The sequence below is a fragment of the Cyprinodon tularosa genome, unplaced genomic scaffold (assembly GCF_016077235.1).
Source record: "Cyprinodon tularosa strain WSP-4 unplaced genomic scaffold, ASM1607723v1 ctg286, whole genome shotgun sequence".
Taxonomy (NCBI): domain Eukaryota; kingdom Metazoa; phylum Chordata; class Actinopteri; order Cyprinodontiformes; family Cyprinodontidae; genus Cyprinodon; species Cyprinodon tularosa.
Window position 1 is genome coordinate 1,097,473 of NW_024038992.1, and position 19,729 is coordinate 1,117,201.

The window sequence follows — 19,729 nt, forward strand, 5'->3', positions numbered from 1 at the left end:
TTTTTTTACTTTATCACTTCAAATATTACTTGTATTTTCTTTTCTAGTGCATGCTTAGATGAAAACCCAACAGAGGCAAAAATCTTCTTTTTCCTGTCTTTGCAGCTTCTTTTATGGTGGCTGTTTATTTTCTTCGCCAATCTCTTCATTTGAGTGTTGCTTGTCCAACATCAATCCAATAGCTTTGACTAACAATTTAAAGATGGCATTTGCCCCAGTAAAGGTAGCTCCTAAAATTTTCCATGTCTATTTAGGCAAATGATTCCCTTCTGTATCATACATCAAGATAGGTTTGTAGAATCTGTAGTAAACCGTGTCAGTTTTTAAATGTTAGAAGTACCTGCTAAATTCCAGACAAGCTCTAACTCACCTTTAGTTTAACTTTGTTCTCCTAGTGGTCTGGTTTGCTTTAAAGGAACCAAAGCAGAATCCATCCATCTATTGTTTTCTGTCTGGTGCAACTGCCCCATGAGGGAAATACAACAGTCCTCATTTCTTGTAAGAGGATTCCAAATTGTTCTCGGACTCGAATAGAAAATATCCCTCCATCCATCTTTGGTCTGCCCATGCATATTCTCCCTATGAGGGTTGCATGGAAAACCTCTAAAGGAAGCCATTTAGGATGCATCCTGATCGGATGGTGAAGATAGATCAGCTGAGTTGTTCTGATGCAGATACTGTATGTAGAATTTTTACTCTATGTTCCCCTATGGAAAACTGAGTTCTTTATCCTATTTCTAAGGCGTAACCATGGCCATAGATGATAGTTTGACCCAATAAGGGAACAGAAAATGTACAGATTCGCTTTAAGACTAATGTATACAAGATCAAGTGTCATATTACTACAGACAGGATCCTAATTGGTGCCTTTATGTCCTGCTACACCTTATAATCCCTTGTGAGGAAAAAGCCCATAAAGTTCTTTGGGAGTAACTGCTTCTTTGGATATTCTTTCCTGTTTTGTGGAGAAGTTTGAAGCAAACTTTAGTTCTCAGATAACCTCACCTTTGACTCTAAATAATTTTTGAATTGATTTCATTGTTGACTTAGTCCCAATTCTGCTCATTAAACAGAACCAAGGCAAATCCCCGGAGTTTAGTGCATTCAAAAATATCTTTTCATCATCAGTGATGAATATTAGAATAGCTCAGTTTGTGTTTTGGTGCTGAATGTTTGCCAACCACCATACAACTGATTTGGACTCAAAAGATTAGAAAAACATGCATGCAAGAGAGTGCATGCTCCTGTGGGCTCTCTGTCTTTTGACCCTCTTATGACTTTACCAAACCTCTCTAGTCTTAGTATTCTGATTTTGCATGTAAAAGTAGTAAAGAAAGTTCATATCTTAGAATAGCTGGATGCAGATTAATCAAGTTAAATTAAATTAATAAAAAAAAGAAGAGGTTGCTTTATCAAATCCATCAGGGCATGTGAACTACCATTAATTTCCATCGGTTTCAGTGTGCAGAAAGTTAAGTGGTACCTTAAACTAGCACTTCTTAGATCTGTGAAAGGAATGTTTGCAGGACACTTTTAATACAAAATAAATAAATAAAACTGCTTCTTGCAAATGTTTCATTTTTTTATCTCTTAAAAAGAAATACATCATTTAGAGGAAAATCTCTAAATGTCCAAACAGGCTCCTATGTGACTGGAGTGTCCTCACAGAATCAAATATCTAATTTGAAACACCTTAGTTTTGCTTATTTACTGTCAAAAACGGTAAAGATGAATGGTGCAGAACCCAATTCAGTAGTTAATATTTGAAATGTAAGCCAAATGTGTTGAAAAATAGAGATATGTCATTAGAAAGTGTTTAGTGAAAAGGTCAAATTGAACTTGAGCTGTTTTTAACCAACAAGGACCTAAGGAGTTTTTTTTGGTTTTTTGTTTGTTGGTTGTAGTTTTTTTTTTCTTTTCATTTGTTGCTGTAGAAAGATCTAAGGAAAACAAGGATTATGATAAATGACAAATTAATGTCATTTAAAGTCCACTGCAGAACAGAGTACCTGCATGTGTTTGTGTCGCTTCTATGCTGCTCAAGTTAAACAAAACATTTTTTTTTTCTAATTTGGTCATCAGTTCTGTGATTCCTACTCTATGATTCCTTTTGGCCTGCTGTGTTTGTATGTTTAAAATCAGGATCCTCTGTGTTTTACCCATGAATTTACTCTTCGTCCTCTTCTTCCTCCCTGCCTGGCCTGTATCGGCTGTGGACTCTCTGTTCCTCTCCCTCCTCCTCATCCTGCTGCTGCTCTTCTAGCTAAAAGCAAAGGTACAGCCTTTTCAAAATCTTTCCTTTTCCGCCTGTATGAAAAGCGCCGATTGCTCTGTGAGTGTTTGAGTGGAACGTGTTTGATGTTTTAATGTGTTTACTTGTCTGTGGTCTGTAATGCTTTCTCACTGAGGGTGCTTGTGTTAAGTGAGTAATTAAGCCAGCAGCAAATGAAAGTGGGAGAAAAGAGACTGGCGTTGTGTGTGCTGTGTGTGTTTTAGCGTGTTTCATGATTTGTTTAAAGACTTGAAGTGTGCGCAGGAAGGCTGCACAGCGGATCAGTTTTCAGAAAAAAAACCTCTCCAGATCTTCTCTCTGCAACACATATGTCCACCCAGCTGTATTTATAAGATGCTCACATTTTTCTTCTGTCAAAAACCTGTCTGGGAATTTATTCTGAGATTTTAGGCTAAATAATCTTGGTCACTGCACATGTTATTTTAGGTTCTAATGATATGAATTTAATACTTAATGTAAACTGCATCCAGAGAGACTCCAGAAAGAAGAAATAGCGCTTCAACCGGTAAATTCCAGCAAACAAGTGTGTTTCAGGGTATTCAGGATATCCATCCCCATCATTCTAGGAATATTTGTTACAAAAATTTTTGTAAACAACTCTCAGTTCAATCCCTCCTATTTAGTGTGATGTCCAATTCTCATGTAGAGATCTTTCCCCTTAAATCTTAGATCTCATTTCCTGTCCTGGGAAATCAAAGTGAAAGAGACTCATAATTTTAGCCATTTCAGTTGAGTTTATTTATATAGAGCCAATTCTCAACAGGTAATCTCAAGTCAATTAAAATAGACAATTCAACCATACAGTCATACAGTTAAACTTATTCAAAGTTTTCTATCTAAGGAAACCAGTTGATTTCATCGACTCATTGACTCGAAGGCAATCACTCATACCAAGCATGCTTGTAGCAACAGTGGAGAGGAAAACCTCCCTTTTAATAGGAAGAAACCGCCAGCAGAACCAGGCTCAGTGTGAGTGGCCATCTCCCGAGTCTGACTGGGGTTCAAGGAGACAGAAGCAGACATAGAAAAAGAAGCAGAGATACTAAAGACACTAACTCTGATATAGTAGGTAATAAACTAATTCAATTAATTTGGGATAAAGAACACATTTTTGTTAAAGTCTCCTCCTTCAAGCAAGGAGTCTAAATAGATTTAGGCTTCACAGGGACATTATCCATTTTCCTGGTGTTGACACGACTCTGATATCAGCATTATGGTCAAGCAGATGTGTACATTTGATTTCTTTTTTTATTGTCAATTAAGACAACATTAAAATATTGTCACCTGCTGAAAATAAGAAGAATGGCTTCCTGGGATCCTGATTTGACAGAGGAATCCTAACTGTCCAAATGGTGAAGCTAACGCATAAGTGCCGTTTTTTTTAACCTCCATCTTAAATATGATAAGGATTTAATTAAAATGAACTCAAAATTTGTTGTAGAGTTTATTTCTTTTCACGACTAGCTTTTAGTCAGTTAAAATTGCAATATTTCCCTAACCTCTATCAAGACCTTGCTTTCTGACTGATATCATCTGTATGTTGACTAAAACATCAGCTTAGAAACATTCTAGATCTTATCTCCCATGGGGGGGTCAGTATATTTTTATGAGATATAAGCTATCTTGGAACATTTTGTTATTTAAAATCATTGATTTTAAAGCTCCCTCTCCAAAAAGTAGGCAATTATCAGCAGGTTAAAATCCTATTCATATACCTGCAACAGTTTGACAGCTTACTGCTGCCTTTATGGCACCTTGTGTTGTCCTGATTATTTCTTTGCAGCCTTTTATGGGTCTTACCAGGATATTTAGGGTTCACTCACCTTTTTTGTGTGTAAAATATTCAGATTCAAAGCTGAGGCTTGTATAAATTATGTCACCCATGGACAGTTGAAGAACATATGACCTTTATTATTTGAGGGATTGGATTATTGAGAGGCAATTTTGCTCAGTATCTGTCTCCTAAAGAGGCAAAATTAGTTTTTGTCTGACATAATTTGGTGCAGTGATAATGTCCAAGGGTGCTAAAGGCTGCTATTAAAAAGAATCAGCTCTGTTATTAATGTATCAACCCCTGTTCTTTTTGACAGACCATTCTTTATGTGGAATAATTTACTTTCCCTTTTCACAGACAAAGTTGCATCTCTAAGATGTGACAACTGTACTGTAGATTTGTTGCTTTTGTACCAAATGAACCACCTTTTTATTTTTCCTTAGTGTTTTTCTGATTTTCTCCTTAAGCCCTTTGATCTCTATTTTTGGATACGATGGAAATACCTCTGTAAATCAAAGTAAAGAATTATTCCTTGACCAATGTTAAAAAAGTAAACTTTATAAAGTTGTAAAAATATAGTTTGGAGTGCTGATAGACTAACCTCAGTTTTCCTGCTCTGAAGCTTTAAGCCTCATTCTGTGTAGCTGAGTGTTTAATGAAAGATGTTTGTTCTGCAATGCATATCAGCAGCTGGTAATCTAGTCCTGACCAACCCACTTATTAACATTATGCAGACCGATTCAGTGTCTGAAAGGGACCTGTCTCATTGCTGCCAGAACAATGTAAAGCTATCTCTCTTTAACTTTAATTAGAATTTTCTTTTTTCAGCTAAGAGGAACTTGTAAATATAAAAAGAAATTCACCTGAGATGGGCGCCTTGAGGAACCCCATATGTATAAATTACCTAAAGTTGTACCACTTTGACTGAAATTGTTGTCTTTTATCAAGTCATATCCTTTCCAATGCAATTTGAAAGCAACTTTTCAGAGTAGAAAAACATAGAGGTGCAATGACCTGGTTGCACATGTATGCACACCTAAAACATTTTAATGCACCTTTGATTTCAGCATTCAGTCATCTGTGGATTAAATCTGTCAGCATCCCATATTTTTTGCAATATTTTCCTTGTAAATCTGCCCCAAATTTATCAGACTTTGAAGTCATCTTAGGTCAACATCTCTCTTGGTGAATCCACAAGTCTTCTGTTGAACATAGTGAGCTCAACGTTACCTGTGGCAGTTGGTGCCATATTGACAAACGTTACTGCATAGTTGAGTGAAGATGTTGTGTCCCGTGTCTTTGTAAGTTACAAAAGAGGGTGAGTAAATGTAATACAAAATCTTAAGTATTAAAACATATTTTTAAAGCGTATATGAACAGGCTACCTATGGATATTTGTTCTCCATGTCAGGACATTGCCATAGATGCAGTTTATTACTACATGTGTTTCTAAGCAAATTATCCTTTTTTAAAACTAAACTTTTAGTATTTTAAAAATTAGTGTTTTTATTTATTTGATACAAGCATCTCAAGTAGAGGTAGCAGTAGACTTTTTCATCGTACTCTTGTCAACGAAAAGGTCAATAAAAAATGTAGTCGTAATCTATATTTACCCATAATCTTTTTATTTTATTTTATTTTTTTAATTAATATGCAGGCTCAAATACATACTACGATTAATACTTGCATGAGTACTTGCATGAAAATTTGGCCTGAAATCCTATTATCATAATAATATTTGCATAATAATTAAATTTGCAGAGGACTTTTTCCTTAACAGTGATGACCTCTCGCCAATGTTTTTTTTTTTGCCTCTTTGGTGGCTGTATCCATGTTCATATACCACACTAGAGACTGAAATAACAAGCTCTACTTCAACAAAAGTTTTGCATATATTTCTTTACAATAATATTTTGGTTAAAAAAAACAGAGATGTTCTTCGCTTCAGTCTAAAAAAAAAATGCATGGACTTCAATTGCAATTGAAACATAAGTTACACTAGCTCTAGTGAAAGTAAAGGATTCTGGTCTATTTTGTTTTCCAAATCACTGTATTGGGTAGCCTGGAAATGTTTGTTGGAACACAACCTGTGTTGTAGAAAAGGTTCTCAGTGCTTTGTGTATGAAACATTGAAGCCTCTTTCCTTTCAGCCTGTGATTTTTTTTGTACACTCAAAATGGCTGCCCTCATACATAAGTCCAATGCTTACATGTGGAGATTTCTGCTCCTGGAGATTTTCAGTCCTCTGCCTCCTCTCCACTTTTCCTCTACCTTGTTGCAGTGTCTAATCCCTCAGTGAGATGATTGCCATTATTAGGTAGTGCACACAGACAGACATAAGCTATCGGTTGTTGCCTGTTTGGCACACAAGAGCCTCTTCTCTGACTGTTTGCATGCCAGCTCACTAGTTGCAGAAGAAAATATACAGAAAAAATCTGATCATTAGAAATTGTCTGTTTGCTTTATAAGGATAAAATGTTACTCTGTAATCAAGATGATTTCTCTATATTCACTTTTAGTTTTATCCTTGTATTTGTTTTTTTCCCTATCTGCTGGTGTTTCTCCTCTTTTCTGCTTCTTAACTATTTTTCCTCGTCATTTCCTACTTAACTTGCAGATCCTTTCTACGCCTTTCTTTCACCTTCATAAGTTACTTTAATCAGTCCCATTTTTGTCCCTGCTCAGTTTGATTAGCTCCATTTTCAGTTGATTGTTGGTGTCGTATCACCTCCCTCTGGTTTAAACACACCATCAGTATGAGTCAAATGAACCAGATCAGCACAACTTTTTTATTTTTTTTTATTGAACAGCATATTTTTCTTCAAACCGTGAATTATTTCCATATAAAAGTATTGTAGCTTTATTTAGCTGTAAAGGTAGTTTGGTCCAGTTATATATAATTTAAATTTATACACCACTAACTTACTCTGGTTGCATACAAGGTTACATGTTTCTTCCTGTTGGCATGTTATATTTTATTTTTTAACTAAACCAATGGAGGTAAGATACTGCGCATAAATAAGGCACTAATGAGCTAAGCCAGTTGGAACCTTCTTGCCGAGTTTTGAGAATAATCAAGGAAAGGTCCAAGATCCAGTTAACAATAATAATTAAAAAAATATTTGTTATCCAAGCGGGATAAGACTCCATGATATATATTAAGAATCAATGTCCTTATCAATACTATTCAAGTGATAACAATGATTTCTTTAGTCTCTGCAGTCTAAATAAAGACAACGTTATCAATAGAGGGCTCATCAACAATGAACTGATCAGTTAAACGGACGTGTTCTATTTGTGTTTCATTGAAAAAGTTTTAGCCTATAACTTTTCTTTTATTTACCTGAAATTTACCTAAATTTGTGTTTGTATTTTTAGCAACGAGAGTTTTCTTTTTCCTTGATGCTATACTAAGGGGCTCTGGGAAAAGTTCACTAGAACTTAAGAGTTATTTACTTAATATTGGTTGAGTTTTCAACCAAGCCAGGCTGTTGTTTTACTATAAGGTCGTGCAAGACAGTTGGGCTCATTTAAGCTCTAATAAATAGCTACGTTAGTTTTCCCTATTGCATTTCTGATCTATCTGCAACATTGCAAAATAGATGCCATTGAGCTGCAATTCTATTTAGGCTCAAAAGGAGCATCAAAACACTATCAGGATGGATGCTTGGTGTATGTAACAGTATGTTATCATGATTAAATAGTTTTTTGGGGAATTTTTGTTTAACCATTTAACATGACTATGCTACTTTTAAAGAAAAAAAGCAACTCACTGCATTAGAGCCTTTCTTCAACATATATAAAAATGCATGTTATGAAGGCAGGGTCCCGCTAACCAGGGGACATATAGGGGATAAGGGATATTACAGTATATTTTTGTGAAAATCGGTTGTTTGATTTGACCCAACCGCTCGTACTTTTTGTCCATATAGAATATTGGGGACGCAGTGACCAGCAAAAGTGATGTTAATATGTCATGATGTATCTTTGACACTTAGTTATAAGTGGGGAATCCACATAGTGGGCCTGGGTTAAAAGAAGCACCACGAGTGAACAGCACTTACAGGAAGCAAGAGGGTAAATGGCCTGAGCAGCAGAGGGAGAAATAGTCAGTAAATCAGCACTATGGGGCAAAAAGGAAGACTTGGTTTGGAATTGTAGAAGGTGACCATCTTAATGAGATCAACAACATTGCAAGAGGAGAAGGCAGCTGCAGTACTGTATGTTCTGACTAATGCTACCTTCACACCGCAAGCAGCAGGAGCAGCAAAAACTGTGCTGCTTCATTTTTGATGCTTGTACAAGTTTAGTTCTGATACACGGCTGAAGCATCTTTGCTGCTCTAGCTGCGCGGTTGAAAAAGTGGGTCTGATGCGCGTTGGGCGGAGCTACCCTATCCTTTCTTTGCTTGTAACAATGGCAGCTATATTTGCTGTTATAAGTTGGTAAAAAGTAGTTTCAATATGTTTTTAAGTGAAAAACTCCACCTGAAAACTTCATCTGTGCAGTCACTTCATCAAGATTATGATCCTGCATAAATATTATTTCACTGTGTCGGAGCCGCTCAGACCTCCATATACCGGCAGTGCTCTGTCACTAGGAATCCCATTCAACAGCAGCCTCTGATCCGGTCGCCTCTTCGTGGTTCTCCGCTACTGTTCGCAGCGACTGGAAGGGATTTTTCTCGTACATAATCCAAACTGCAGGCACCAGAATAATAAAATCGAACATATTTTGCAGGCAGGTTTTGACATTTCAAGTTAAATTAGGCGTTAATAAATAGTTTCAATGGAGTGATCATAGCGATCTGCATCAGCAGTGCTGTGTCTGTCTCCCTGCCAGCTCCCAGATCAGCTTCTCTGATTGGTTGATGTGGAACGTCGAGCAGCAAAAGTTCAATTTTTCCAACTCCAGCAGCTGCTGCTTTTGCGCACTGAACGCGTCAGATGCCCAGAAGCTCATGACGCGCTGCTTCAGCATCTCAGATGCGCTGCGCCTACTGCTCAAAACGCGCTGCCGGACCTTTTGCTGCACCAAGATTCACGTCAACCATTGACTTTGCATGTGAACTACCTGCTTCTGTTGCCTCTGCTGCTTGCAGTGTGAACGTATCATTACATCACAGTCATTTGATTTTTTCTTTTATTTATGATTACCATTTTTTTTTACATCTTGGAGTCATATGACTCATATATATATATATATATATATATATATATATATATATATATATATATATATATATATACATACATACATACATAAATTGTAGGTAGCGTTTGAAATCATAGGTTACATTACGTGGATTAGAGTAAATTGTTGGTCTGTTGGACTTGCTTAAATTTAAAAGCATGTAAAGAAGTAGCCTCTTTATCCTTTTTTAAGCAGCCACTTTTTATACCCCGGCCCATAGCTGCTGATGGCAGTTTTTCTATGTGATGATATAATAACAGGGCAGCAAGCCAACACTTAAAAAAATATATCCAGTAGCCCCATTTAAACCTGAGAAAGACACCACACATGGATTTAGACACAAAAGTGAAATATATATATATATCCATTTTAAAATCTGAGATTGTAAGATGGTTAGTTTCGATGGATTGTTACTCAAGTAGCATTCTCCACCTGCTTAACATCCACAAGGTCTTTCTAAGAGTTCAACATTGGTGACTAGATGGATGTGATGCTCATATTTATCTGGGGATGATGTGTTTATTTTCTTCTCCATTCTTCCTATATTATTTATTGAAAGAAAGTTGTTTCAGTAAAACCGTAATTATCCAAAAAAACAAACACATTTAAATATGGAACTTTAAATAAGTTAATCAAAAAACATGTTTTCAGAGTAATTTGTTAGTCTATTTTAAGTTTGAATTTTTTTGTAGATTGTTTTCCTTTTATATACTTTTTCGTAATTTTTTATTTTCTCCAAGTTTTATTCAAAAAAATGGAAAACTGGTGTTCTTTTAAAAATCCTTCATCAAATTACATTTTAGACTTCTATGGTCTACATTACTATGTCTGTTCTGCCATGACAAGTGAACTGGCTAATACTGAGTCAAGCAACATGATAAAAGAGATGATTTCCCTCCATTAGCAGACAAAAGGTCCCTACATCAGGCACTCTGAGCAGCTGTGCAGATTTCATTTTTTATAATAAGTCCCTACTGTATATTTCCACACTTCCTGTAATATGACAAAAGAGAGAAGATGACAGTTGCAAGTATGAAGAGCTTGTTGAGTATCTAGAACTATTTCCTCTCCACCAGGACCCGCTGTCAATGCGATGCAGACAGTTGCTGTGATGCTGCCTCCTCAGAGCAGTTTGATATATCTATTCAGTGTCACATTTTAAACAGTTTGATGTAAAGACCTCTGCCTGCCTTAGAGTGACCTGTAATGGATGTTTCCAGCGGACAACTGCTTTGAGTTTGAATTCAGTACATGCGAGTATCTGGGGGGTATTTGGTTTATATAGATAATTCATTTTTATCTTCAGAAACTGAGTTACCATTGGAGAAAACTATAGAATAGTGGTTCCCAACCTATTTTTTTACTTCTGTACCCCTTTTGGCATTCCTTCTTACCATGAGTGCCCCCTTCAATCAAAAGTATTGATGACATCCCAAAAGTGGAATGTACAATAAATAATTATAAGTATTCTCTTTAATCTTTTCAACTTGAGCATTTAATTATTTGGCATGTTATTCTTTCAAACTCATATAAATAAAAACATAAATATTTAGCCCGGAAGCTAGTAAGTTATCTAAATAAGTACAAAATAAAGTCATACTAAGTCTGCCTTTATAAAACCGCAGCTCCTCTAAGTAACTCCCCTATAATCAAATTTAAACGTGAGAAATTGGGAAATAAAATACTGAACAAAAATTATAGTCAGACTCACAAATTTTTTTTATTTTTATTTTTTTATTTTTTCATTTATGACACCTGAGCTTGCTTTGATAAGCTCAGATGTGGGAAAGCAGCTGATCCCAGACTGTTTTCCACATCCAGTCTGTTCCTCTGCTTGGTTTTGAGTGGGGCAAATCTGAAGGCGAACTCAAACATATAAGAAAAACATAAATTTTGGTTGAAAAACACTTGTTTTGATGTTTAATTGGCTGCCAGATCCCAGGCCTATTTTATTTTATTACCCGAGAAAGTAGATATTATTGTATACCCCTTGCAATTCACTTGTGGACCACTAGGTTTACAAGTTCCCTCTGTTGGAAATCGCTGCTATGGAACCTGAACTGGGTTTGGACTGTTTAAATCAAGTTGAGCTTTCTGAGTTATCACAATTACCTGTCTTACCTAAGATTTAAACTTGTATTCCAACCTTTATATAAGGAAGTATTCTCTTTGATTCACACCTACATTTTAGATATGATTAATCTATCCCTATTTAAGTGGTATGGTATGGTATGGAGCTAAATTGTTGCCATAAATTTTGTTCAAAATAAAGATAAAAATTTTCACATTCATTTTTTTAAATTATTATTTTATTTGTATTTACAGATATATTTTTTTCAATTTGAAGATTGTTTTCTTCTTCAGCTTCAATCTTCTGGCCCTGTTTTGGCCTAGGGGCGGGGCCTCTGATGACAAGGGTGTGGAATCATGAATGACAGCTCAATGCAAGGAGCTAAACAACAGATTCCCAGCTGCTGCTTTCAGGGACCATGGGAACAGGAAAATATCTGTAAAATATCATCAATATGCTTTTTGTATGTGATTGGTTTTGAAAAAGAAACATACTTCAATGAAAGAAACAGCCTATCTGAATACAAAAGACAAATTTTAGAGAAATCTTGACAGATTTGCACTGCGTTTTAACTCTGTATGGCAGATTTTCCATTATCTCAAAGCATGGGCGTAGGTTTGCATAGGGACCATAGGGACATGTCCCTACCAAAGTTTTGAACCGACCTAATTGTCCCGACCAATAATTGGATGTGAACAACATGTTTATAATTTACAGCAGTAGTTATAGCAGCATAGGCTTCTTTTCCTCTCGCAGCTCCTCTGCCTTGTCTCTCCTGTCCCTTTCACGTAGCAGCGCATGGAACTGTGCTGCGCTGTTTAACTCTACTCTCATTGGTTGTTCTGCCTTAGGTTCCACCTTCTCTCTCTCTGATTGGCTGTTTTCTAGTCCGCCTGTGCTTGGAGCACAAAATTGAAAATGTATTCACACTAGAATGCTGCGGTTACTAAAATAAATATTAGGCTACAGAACTAGTCCCAATTAAAAAAAAAAAAAGAAAGAAATTAATATCATGTACACTAAAAAACAAAAAACTTTTTTTTTTCTTTTATAAAACGAAATATTCTGAGTCAGCCAGGAGTTCTGAAGACTGCTGGAAAAATGGGCAAATAAAGGCAGTAAGCCATCAACATTTCTGATTCTTAGCCACAGCCACCTAAAAAAGAAAATGTGAGGGTTTCCTTTTCATCGATATTTAGTTGCTATTACTGTTTTCATTTTTTGATGACTCTTTAAGGAAGTTCAGGCATAATTATTAGCAGGTGTTATTTTTCTTATAAAGTATAACAACAAGAAATGGCATCTAAACATCTGTTATTTTTCGTTTAAAAATCATAATTAGGGTTCCACATAATAATAGTAATTTAATTGACTATTTATACTTCTAGAAATAGGATAAGGCAAGAACAAACAGAGGAAGAATATAAACATTGATTTTATCTTACATAGATTTCCACAGAGTCTATAAGTAAATTAGTACAAACATTAATGTCTGGTAAAAATGCTTGAATCTGGCTGTTTATTTTGGATATTATCAAATTACAGATAAGATAGTGTTATATTGTCTTTTATAATTGTTAAAAGTGATTTTATATTTTAATACACTTAGGCTCATTCTCAGTGTTGTGTTTGTAGATGATGTCACAAAAAAATTTAATAGATATAAGGAGCTATTTAAACAGTCAGACAGTAGCAATATAGGATGATGATGACAGGTTGTGTTATATTTAATCCTTTACTATTAAAAAACGCACTTATACATTATATGATTATAGGAAACACAGATATCCAGTAATATAAAAGCTGAGCAGCTTGTAGGTGAAGCAGCTGGCCCTTCAGTGCTTCAGGTGATGTCTAAATAAACCAGGTGAAACTAAAATATTTCCACTTGAGGAGTTCTGGGTGGAGAATATTGACAGACAAAAACATTTTTTAGTCTTATATATATTATATATATATATATATATATTGTTTTTTTTTACAATTTTGGTATAATTACTGATCTAAGTGGGTTGCTCTGTCGGGGAAAGGCACATTTTACATTTATATTACTGTATGTTTTAGAGTCTCTATTCTCCAGTTAATTAAATAAATTACATACTAAATTAGTTGACGATTATTGAAATAATCAATTAATACGATTCATTTTTTCAGCCCCAGATATAATACATGAATTGGGCTACACAGAGTAACTACAGCCCAGATGTTTAACTTCTATAGTGAAGTTAATATCTTAATGAATGTATTATTTTACTTGATACAGAGAGAGCATAGTAGGTAAAATATAAGAGTGGGGTTTAACTCTGCACAATTCTACATCTTCAAAAGAAAATACTGTATTTACCTTCTCTCTTAGTGGTTCAAATGAAACCATTTTCAAAGTGGAAAAAAGTCCTAATCCCACATTGATCAGAGCTGGTGATACTTTAAACATTGATAAACAGCATCTAATGAGTGTAGTGCTTAATTTTTTTTTATTTATGTAGCAAAATGATGCTTTTCTCTTTTAACAATAAATTCCACTTATCAGTACAGATGCTCACTTCGAGCATAAAAAAGGGCATGCAAATTGCATAGCACCAATGACACCCGACCAATAGTGTCCCTACCAAAGTTCAAATCAAACCTACGCCCTTGTCTCAAAGTAAAGTAAAGCAGTAGAACCACCAGACAAAACAAGTAAAAAATTTAGAGAAAACTGAAATAATGTCATTTTTAGGACCCAAAATTAAATTTTTAGATGTTTAAGGCAAAAATATTGGTTTGTTAAACTAAAATATATATCTGGTTTATTAAGATCCCACTTCATTCAAAAATAGAGGGTTGTTTTTCTCAGCACCGGCTCGCCTCTGCATCTGTGTGCCAACCAAGCGGTACTCCAGCCGTACCACAGGGAACGAGCTTGATTCCTGGACTTCAGCTGAAACCTAACTCAGAGATGAAATTAAATGCATAACTCAACAAATAACCTCTAGATGTTTTGATTGGAGAATTTAGGATAGATTATCTCAAATATATTCTTCTTTCATTCGATCCAACTTTTTTTCTTTTATCATACTTTCTCATTTCTTAGCTCTGGCTCGACTTGGCAGCTGTTAGCTGACCGAGCCGTCTGCAATCCCTCTCCGTGATTCTTAGTTGAGGGCATTGAACTGATAGCTTGGTTAAACTGCTGAATGGAAGTCAAACAGTTAAACTCATTTAGATAATATCAAGACGTTCATATTGATTTTTTTTTAATCAGTTTTTCTATAATACTTTGCTGAAATTAAGCTTCAAAACAACATAATTTTCCTAAACTTTACCGGAGGCTTATTGGGAGTGAGACATAAATAACTAGCTTATCCTCACTTTCCTGCAGCCTCAGTACAACTGCTGCAGTTCTACAAGCACTAAATAAACAAAATATAGGAGCAGAAAGTCTGGGTCCTTCCAAAATATAAAATGTATCCTCAATGTAGGGGTTTAAATGAACGATTTATTCTCAAACCTTTTGTATTCAGGCCTCACAAATACCTACCGCCTACAGAAAAGTTAATTATTTAATAATGTTTTTTGGCTGATATATTTTAGAAAATAAATTATTTTTCTTCAGGCCTTTGAAAATCATCCAAACACAGAATGCTGTGGGCATGTGCAGTTTTTTTTATAAATCTCCCATTAAAAATTGAAATCATCTAAATTATGCAGATTTCACCTTAACGTATGGCTTGATAGTCACACTTCTTTGTTTTGTCTGTAACTTTTTTATTTTGTCTGTTTTGTCTGTGTTTTGTTTTTGATAAGTTATAAAAACATCGGGATAAAGAATATTAAGAAATTAAAATTTTAGGACTTCAATAGTCTTTGCCTCATTCTGTCACAATTGCTAGGCCCCCTTACATTGAGGTGACTGCTGCTGAAGGCTAGACTGTACAGAAAAAAATAAATTTCACAAAAAAACCAAAAAAAGATCAGACTGTCCCAATTAACAGTATATTACTTGTGGCCTTCTTTTGTTTTTGAGGTCTTTATTGGAGCCTTTAAAGGACGCATCCCCTAAATTTGGGATACGCCCTTTGAGAGAATGGGAAATCTGCTGTAAAGATATGTCTAGATCATATTTTCTCCTCTAAGATTGGTGTTGTGTATTCAAGTAGGCTGCTTCTATTGGTGAATATAATTTTTCAAAACCAGTCACATAAACAAAGCACATGGATGATGTTTTAAAGAAATTTCCAATTCCCACGTTTCCTGAATGCAACAGCAGGGAATATGTTGTTCTACTCAGGAAGTGCTGTCAGTCATGATACCACACCCTTTCATCTGTAAGCTGAAAAAATATCCCCAAATGCGAGAAAAAAAAGGAAACTTTAGTTTTTTTCTAGTTTTTCATCTTTTTCCTGTTTTATTTCGTTTTACTTTTAAAAAAACTTATGTTTTTCAGGTCTAAATTTACTTTTCAGGTTCATTTTTTTTCTTTTGAACAAACTTTATGGCCCTAATTTAGCTCCATATATATATATATAGATCTATATATATCTATATCTATCTATATATATATATATATATATATATATATATATATATATATATATATATATATATATATATATATATATATATATATATATATATATATATATATATATATATATATATATATATATATATATATATATATATATATATATATATATATATATATATATATATATATATATGAGGAAGTCACCTTTTTCTTCAACTTACAATAACAGAAGATGTACTGGTTGTACAAACAGTCATGGCAAAAGTGAAACTGAAATTTCCACATATTACAGTATAATGACAGTCTCTTGACTGGCAGTCTTGAGATTTCTAAAAGCTATGTGAATTGTGATTACTATAGTCAGTTTTTCTTTATGAAAAAGTAAGGGAATATCTGACAAGTTATCTAAGAGAGATGGACCTATGATCAATCAGACGCCTGAGTCAAATAAACTGGTCATTAGCAGGAAACTGGAGAACTTTAGTACACACTAAGGAGGTAGATCAGCAATTGAATTTAGGAGTATGGCAGAAGAGAAACACCTGAAAGGTTCAGGACACTGGACACCGAAACCAAGGAATCCTGTGATAAACCATTGAGGTAAACAAGGATCAGGTGTTTTAAACAGATAAAGACCTTTATCTGACTGTAGCTGAATCCAGTGAAGCTGTTCATGAAAGAGATCATGACTCGGTGGCTTACTGGGGTGTGAGGGGTACTTGGACAGTTGGGATCTGTGCGCTTGACTGGGTGCTGATAAATGAGCCAGACTGGGATCACCCAGTACCACCAGTGTTGGAGAGGGGGGAGGTGGACAGGTTTACTTGGCACTACTGAGGCCAGATATTAAAGTCTGTGACTACGTCTTGGATGAGTTTCTGTTTTCTGTGGACAATGATTTAAGATATAGGACACCAAATTGTTTAAATAATTTCCAAATCAGCCGGTTTTAAAACATATATTGACATACAAATTTGCATCTGCACCAACAAATTCAGTTTTTTATGTGTCTATCTTTTTATTTTTTCCGCTACATATTCAGTTGTTAGTGCCTGTTTACACAGTGTAGTCAATAGATGTAGTGCTGCTGTGACTTTATGTCTGTATAAAAAAAAAATGTAAACACAGTCACACATGGTCATGTGACAAAGGCCAATCTTGGCAAGCTGCTGTGCAGCACCACACTGTGCCTAGTGCTTGTTGGCATGCCTGGTTTGCCAAGAAAAAGCAGTGAAAACAACAACAAACCCAGACAAAATGGAGACAGTTATGTTTCAGCAAAAAAAATAAAAAATGTTACTTTATTATCCCTAAACCTACTACTACCCTCTGTTTTAGCCCCTGAAACATCTGAAAATAAGGTTGTTCTTAAACAAAATAAAATATGCATCAACATAAGCACATTTGCCCCGATATTTGGAGCGTGTGTCTGTTAGTTCTGTATGTGTGGAAAAGAAGCGGTTAGGAATCTGCATCAAATAACATGCTAAAGAGCTAATCAGGTGTGATTGCAGGTGGGATTGCTCTATTGATGGGCGTGTTTTTGGTAACTTCAAAAAGGTTGCTAATCTGGAGATGATGAGTGCTGGGAATTGTTTTACCCACTTAGTCTCACACACAACCACACACACACACACACACACACAACCACACACACACACTCACTCCAATGTCAACATGTCAGGCAGTTGTAGAGTGTTAGTGTTTCATTTAAAATTAAACTTTTAGACTTGATCTTGAACAATTTTCACACTAGGAGATTCATAATGAAGAAAAAGTTATGAGTGAAGCCTATTTAATAAAAGCCCTGTTAGTGGTAAATAATAAAAATGCTTATTTTTTTTACATATAAAAGACTTGTCACCTAGGTGTTTTTTTTTGTCTTTTAATCTTCTAAAAAAATCACTTCATTCTATAAAACATTACTATTTTGACAATCCATATTTAAATTTTCCCAAACAAGGAATATACTTTCACAGGGGTTTCCTAAAAACAGCCCTGATGGACTTGTTGGACACTAACCTCTTATCCCAAACTCATTAAATCCTGAGTCTTTAGTCTAAAAGTTTTTGTTGTCCTTCCAAAAAAGTAAAAAAACAATCCACTGAACTTTGTTTTCCAATTTTGAAGACATTTTGCTTCCCATCCAGGAAGCTTTTTCAATTCAAAATGTCAGAATTAGCGTTGAGTTCAGATGAAATACATTACCAATAATGCAACTTAATGCTAATTCTGACATTTGCAATTGAAAAAACTACCTAGATAGGAAGCGAAATGTCTTGTGCCAGTGGGTGTCTGACCTCAGTATAACCATATCAGATAGAACCCTGTCATTTGGGGAATTTAAATTAGATTTACTGTTCTACCATATTCAAAGCTTAATATTGAGCTGTTAAGTGAAAGTATTTTTCAGTTTGCAGTAGATATATATATATCAATAATTCAGATCCAGAGACCCAGACCAATTTTGTTAAATGTATCACCTTTGTTTTGTCTTTTTTTTGGCTTGAGTCTAAGAGATGCAATCTCATTTTTCATCTCTATCACAGAGCTACAGTAATCTGACCTCCATCTGACATTATTTCAACCTTTTATTCAGAATGCAGAATCATTTCATGTAGTCACAGTGTCATAACCAGATGTAATATTTTCCCAAAAATTCATAAAGCAATTATTTGATAAGTATCTTGGATGAAAACGATGTAGCTATAACCTTTAATGAAATATTAGGAAACACTACTTTTTTCAATTACTATTAACTATAATCTATGATTGAAAGAACATTCATTTGATTGATGGTCTATGAATAAAGAAAAAAACAATCTCCCACTTTATTAAATTTGTGTTATAGAACCCTATCTTTGGGGTTAAACACATTTTTCAGGCAAAACTTATAAAGAATGTTAGACTAATTTCATTAAAATACTTTAGTATAGATTAACTTAATTTATCAATTACTAAAATATGCATAGCATTTCAATTAAATGCAACTGCTTTCAATTAAAAGGTTAGCTTTTGGAGGTATATATGTTATTGCAATTTAGAATTGAACGCAGTCCTTACAGAAGAAATAATTTTCATGCAACATTTCTTTGTGCACCCTAAATAATACAGTTCAAACTATTTTTATAAATAACAAATGAATACATTCTGTGATAAAGTCTTTATAATAAAAAATCAAAGGTGTGACCTCATGCAGCAGCCAATCGATGGAGAAATCCTCTGGCAGTTTTATGGTCACAACCTGCAATACTGAACATTTTTATTTGGGCTGTGCATTGTTGGGTTTGAACTTTATATGATTACAGTGTTTCCCAGGTGGACCTGTCTGAGTGTGGGGACAAAATGTCGGGTCTCCACAGGACTCATTTTTACTCACATTAAATCTGTTAAGGAATGAACCTCAGATTAAGATTATAATTTCATTCAGGGATAAGCTGTAAATGGTGTGTGTGCTGTAATATTTCTGCAGTGTAATTGAATTTAAATACTTCTGCATAATTTGGGGTCTGATGAACATTCCACCTGCTTTCAAGTTGATCACAATGGTCCCAGATTGGCAGGAAATTTATGCTTACTGTAGCTTTCTCCCCCCCAAAAACACAACATTTTGAAACCAAAAGCAAAAGCACATGCTAGCCCTTTTTAGCCCGGGTGTTTTCTGCTGCTTTTACTAGTTGTGCATATTTCAACAGTGACCGCTCACACCCTTACCATGGACTGTTCTCCCTGCTGCCCTCTGGGACGAGGCTTCGCAGCATCTGCTGCAGGTCCAGCAGGTTGTGTAACAGCTTTTTCTATGCTGCCATAAGACTGTTGAACTGTTGAAAAACTCTAAATCAAGTCACAAGTGGAGACTCTGCATCACACCGATAACATCATACTTGC

The 19,729-nt window shown here is 35.0% G+C and overlaps 1 protein-coding gene across 1 annotated transcript in view; it reads left to right on the forward strand.

Moving 5' to 3' along the window:
• The window catches only part of LOC119787055 (neurexin-3a-like), a 155,563-nt gene that overhangs the window by 642 nt on the left and 135,192 nt on the right, over positions 1-19,729 (forward strand). The window contains 1 exon segment of the mRNA XM_038290677.1: positions 2,264-2,275. Coding sequence (XP_038146605.1) covers positions 2,264-2,275 — 12 coding nt within the window.